Source organism: Triticum dicoccoides, chromosome 3A, assembly GCF_002162155.2.
Source record: "Triticum dicoccoides isolate Atlit2015 ecotype Zavitan chromosome 3A, WEW_v2.0, whole genome shotgun sequence".
Lineage (NCBI taxonomy): Eukaryota > Viridiplantae > Streptophyta > Magnoliopsida > Poales > Poaceae > Triticum > Triticum dicoccoides.
This window is the reverse complement of record NC_041384.1, coordinates 671,838,489-671,843,977: the sequence shown is the minus strand read 5'-3', so window position 1 is coordinate 671,843,977 and position 5,489 is coordinate 671,838,489. Positions and strand designations below refer to the sequence as shown.

At 48.2% G+C, this 5,489-nt stretch overlaps 1 protein-coding gene across 1 annotated transcript; it reads left to right on the top strand.

The window, feature by feature from the left end:
- Positions 1-292: 292 nt before the first annotated feature.
- Positions 293-1,485, top strand: LOC119272704 (uncharacterized protein At4g15970-like). The gene has a single exon (XM_037554129.1). The coding sequence runs from the start codon at positions 293-295 to the stop codon at positions 1,388-1,390; it is 1,098 nt and encodes a 365-aa protein (XP_037410026.1). The 3' UTR covers positions 1,391-1,485.
- Positions 1,486-5,489: the final 4,004 nt, after the last annotated feature.

Genomic DNA, 5,489 nt, shown 5'->3' with positions numbered 1-5,489 from the left:
TATTGCATATCTAAATGAATGAATCAAGTAGAAAGAAAAAAGTTAGAAAGAAAAAGAAAATATTCACACGAATCTTAACATAAGATCAATGACATAGGACTTAGATGTGCAATACTTATGGCACATCTAGATGTGCTTTAGCAAAACTGTATATATATGGTCGTCGATCGTTTTGAACTCGCGTCCTTCTAAAGCACCGGTAGCCGGCGGTACGGTGCTACGCAGTTTCCATTTGTGTCTGCTGCCACAACGTCCCGTACGTACCCCTGTCGATTGCGTAGTTGGTGGTGATATGGGCATGGTTGGCAGCCCGAGAAAGCAGCACGGCGGCGGCGGCGGAAGCCACTCGGCCTCGTTCCTCCTCGGGGCTCTCCTCCCCACGCTCCTGCTCTTCCTCCTCGCCTCCGACCGGGTCGGCGAGCGGCTGGCCAGCATCTCCACCTACACCTTGGGGAACAACAATGGATCGTCATCGGCTCATGAGCAGATGATGACCCATGATGCCAACCTCACGGACACGGAGGAGAGGGTGTTCCCGGGGCTGGCGGAGCTGCTGCCGAGGGTGGCCACGGACGACGGGACGGTGATCATCACGTCGGTGAACGAGGCGTGGTCGCGGCCGGGCTCCCTCCTCGACCTCTTCCGCGCGGGCTTCAATAGCGGCGAAGGGATCGCGCACCTCCTCAACCACACCCTCATCGTGGCCGTCGACCCCGGCGCGCTGGCGCACTGCGAGGCCGTGCACCCACACTGCTACCTCCTCGAGGTCACCTCCGCCAACGTCAGCTCCGCCAACCGCTTCATGACCAGGAGCTACCTGGAGCTGGTGTGGGCCAAGCTGGAGCTCCAGCAGCGCGTCCTCCAGCTCGGCTACAGCTACCTCTTCACCGACGTGGACATCATGTGGCTGCGCAACCCGTTCCGGCACATCAGCCTCTACGCCGACATGGCCGTCTCCACCGACCGGTTCAACGGCGACGCCGAGTCCCTGGCGAACGCGCCCAACACCGGCTTCTACTACGTCAAGTCCACCAACCGCACGGTGGAGATGGTGAGGCGGTGGCGGGCGGCGCGGTCGCGGTTCCCGCCGACCCAGCACGACCAGGCGGTGTTCGACGAGATCAAGGGCGAGCTGGCGGGCGGCGAGCTGCGGATCAGGTTCGTGTTCCTGGACACGGCGCTCTTCGACGGCTTCTGCCAGCTCCACGGCGAGATGGACCGGGTGTGCACCATGCACGCCAACTGCTGCATCGGGCTCGAGAACAAGGTGCACGACCTCACCAACATGGCCGCCGACTGGAATAACTACACGAGCCTAGCGCCGCCGGAGAGAAGGGACAGCGGGCGCACGTGGACGGCCCCCGCCCAGTGCGAGGAGTCCATGAGCTAGGCAGCGCTGACCCTGACCAGGTCCGGCCGCGTGCATGCATGCCTGCCTGCACGGTTAAGCAGTAGAGTACTGCAAATCAGCCTTGTAACTCTCAATTGATTAGAAAATCGATCGAAATATTGTGGGATTTGACTAGATCTAAAATTTAATGAGGATGTGCAAAAGGACTTGTCTCAACAGAAATACGGAATCAGAAACAATAAACTGAGTAGAGTGAAGGAGGAATACAACATTAACTCGTGACCAATGATTTAATTAGCAAGAAACACATAAAATCTTTTAAATCCTTAGCGAATATTTGAGTCTATTGCTGAACATTTTTCTCCAATAACGTGTGTAATCTTTTCCAGGAAAATACATCCAGCGTTAAATGTTCAATAATAATACTGTATCATCCAGTGCGCAGGATGCCCAGTCCAATTTCGCAGGTTTGGCTGAGCTTCTGCCCAATGTGGCCACGGACAACCGGACGGTTATCATCACGTCGGTGAACGAGGCGTTCCCGCGGCGGGGCTCCCTGTTGGGCCTCTTCCGTGAGAGCTTCTTCGCTGGCGAGAAGACCGATTACTTCCTCGACCACCGCTCTTCGTCGATGTGGAAGCCCAAAGCCATGGCCTACCGCCAAAAATGCTACACTCACGGACTATTTTTACTTAATCAACGGGCTTTCCTTTCCCCTCTCACTAATCTCAACCCCCCTTGATTTTCAGGATGGGCCGGCGTCGTCTAATGCCCAATTAGTGCAACCCACGTCAGCGTAGCCCCATAAAACGCCCGTAAAGCCCCAGTGAATGTAGCATTGCTCGCCTACCGCCACTGCGAGACCGTGCACCGGGTCTACTACCTCATCTTTTTTTGGATGAGGAAACATCTCTGAACCTGTCCTGAGCTCCACCATCAACTTCATGAGCGACCCGTACGTGGAGCTCGTGTGGGCCAAGCTGGAGCTCCTACAATGTGTGATTTTTTTTAAAGAGGGGCAAAAGATTTGCCTCATTCATTTAATAAGAGGAATAGAGTTTATGGTTGTGTTACAACACAGACAGCGCCGCAACAACACAAATGAATGTGACCAACTACTCTCGCGTCATCAAGTATCCCAACTTTCTAGCACCCGCAGTTACCCAAAGCATGGCCTCCTTCTTGATGTTGGCGAGTAGGACTATCGGTGGGGCACTCTTCTGACGGAACACTCGCGCATTCCTCTCATTCCAAATGGTCCAGGCGACGAGCATGGTGAGCGAGGCCATCGCCTTCCTGTTGGGGGTAGATGTGTCGGAGAGGCCCACCCACCACTCTTCGATGTTGTCCGAGAGGTGCCATGAGGATGTATCGATGCTCACCAGTTGCAGCCAGTCCTTGACTAATCCCCATAGGCGGATAGAGAAGCGGCATTTGTAGAAAAGGTGGTCAACAAACTCTTGCTCCCGCTTGCAAAGTGTACAAAGGCCACAGTTTGACGTTTTTCATGCCTATTGGAAGGAGAGCGACAGTTGGACAGAATAACTCTCGTACGATGTTTCAGAAAGGCCAAACAGTCAAGGCCCGACGGGGCAATAAAACAGTCGTCAACAGGGCGAGGTTATGTTAAGGAAGGTGGGTCCCACTTATTTTCCACTCTATGTCGATTTAGATCTGACCGCGTCGTCTTTGTTTTTGACCGATTTAGAATCTAGATTATGGGAGGCACTGGTGGGTTGAACGAGGTGGAGCCGCCAGAGACAACTTCGGATAGGTAATGCACATTTCTCCAACCTATGCGATTTGGGCCTCGTCTGCTTCCGCTACCTCACACTACCAACCATTGACAAATAGGGGGATGGTGCGCGGACCTTCGAATTCATGATCAAATTCTTTCCATCTAAGTCGAAGCTAGGTGATGGTAGCATGTGGAACATAGAGAGAGATACAATTCTAAAATGGGAGGTTGAATTTGCAGCAAGACCTACAGAGCATGAAAGAGAAGGCCGTGAAGAATGTGATGGAGAAAATTGGAGAGAGTATCTTTTGGAATCCAGAGCGAGAGGTAGCATTGTTACGGTTCGAAAATTGGAAGGGCGGGTATGTGAGAATTGAGGATGTCAACCGGCAAGACGGCTGGACAAGCAAACAGGCTACCTTTAATGCGGAGCTCATTGATCTGAAATCAGATTCTAAGGTTGGACATGTGCCTTCAAAGTTGGCTTCGCAGATGTTTAGATAATGATTGCGCTACACAGAGGCAGATAATGCCCATATGTACCGGTTTAGTGACAATATTAGCCGAGGGGATGACGCAAATGCACAAGAAGGCTATCATGGTGCTGCAAGGGTTGCTTGTGTGAATTTAGGCCTCCTTTGGTTCATATGGTAGGAAAATCATACGAATAGGAAAGTCATAGAAAATAAGATGTCATGTATCTCAAATCCTATGAGTAGAAATAGGAAAGGAGATGTCCTTTGATTCACATCATAGGATATTTTTTCCATTGAGTCTAGACTAATGTTTATTTTTCTATGAAATATGGAGGATAGGAAGAATTTCTCCATAGAAATAGGATTCCATTCCTACAAACCAAAGGGCTCTAAAGGAATTTTTCCTATGGAAATCCTATCCTATGAAATTCCTACAAGATTCCTCTAAACCAAAGGATAGAATTAGATGACCCTGCTGATTTGGTCATTACACCAATGGCTGACACTAAGATGGCCAAAAAACTTAGCATTCCAGTAGATGATAGAGGTAAGGAGGAAAGGGGTGAATCTAGTTTGCTTGTTGATGCTAACAGAGATTCATCTGAAGATGTGGATGGACAGTTGGTGGAAGATGTTGCACATAGTGTAGATGATGCGCATGATGATGAGCTAGTAAATGTCTATGACAAAGGAAACCCTGTTATTGAAGTAGGGAAGTTGTAGCCAAACATGGATGAGTTTAGGATGTGTTTCAAGACTTATGTAGTCAAGCATGAGTTTGATGCCAAGAATTAGTGGAGTGATAGAAAGAAGTTTTATGCGAGGAGCAGAGATTTTGATGGAAGCGCCAAGCCTTGCAAGTGGTACATATCTGCTAGACGCCAACTTGATAGAAGTACCACCAGGATTAATCAAACCACACATTAACATAATCGTATTACAAGTTCACAGAGAGTATTAACCATGACATCACAGTTTGGGTTGAAGAAAAGATCACTCATATTTTAGCCAAGAAACCAAAAACTACTGCAAAGAAACTTTTAGTAGACTTAGAAAAGCAATACCCCATTAAGCTAAAATATACCATAGTGTGAAAGGAAAAACAAAGGGCAATGAAATAATTATGTGGTGATTGGGAAAATACCTTTAGGATGTTTTATAACTTCAAAGCAGAGGTGGAGAAGAGGTCACCTGACAATGTTGTTGAGATAGATAATGAGGTAACAGAGGATGGCAAAGTCTTTTTCTCTAAGTCCTTTATAGCTTTAAAGCCTTGCATCGATGGCATCAAACTAGGGTGTCGTCCATATTTTAGCATAGACTCATCTTTTTTTGATTGGCAAGTGGAAGGTCAATTGACATCATGCAATGCTCTAGATGGCCATAACTGGATGTTTCCTGATGCTATTGGCTTGTTTTAGTTAGAGACAAAGGTTCCATTGACATGGTTCATGAATTTTTCCAATCGGGCCAGTGTTACCTTTGACAGTCCACACAAATGCATGTAAAGGGCTAGAAAGTGCAGTCATGATTTTTTTTCCCTGGTGAGCATAGGGAGTGCTTCGACCATAAGTGGGTGAATTTTATCAAAAAATTCAGAGGAGAAGAATTTAGGTGCATGTGGCTGATACATCTCCAACATATCTATAATTTTTTATTGCTCCATACTATATTATCTACTGTTTTGGACATTATTGGGCTTCATTATCCACTTTTATATTATTTTTGGGACTAACCTATTAACCGGAGGCCCAGCCCAGAATTGCTGTTTTTTGCCTGTTTTAGGGTTTCGAAGAAAAGGACTATCAAACGGAGTCCAAACGGAATGAAACCTTCGAGAACGTGATTTTCTCACCGAATACAACTCAGGAGACTTGGACCCTACGTCAAGCCAATTAACAGAAGGCCACGAGGTAGCGGGGGC

Excerpts from the sequence above, each read along its gene's own strand:
- LOC119272704 (XM_037554129.1), top strand. The coding sequence starts at position 293 with ATGGGCATGGTTGGCAGCCCGAGAAAGCAGCACGGCGGCGGCGGCGGA.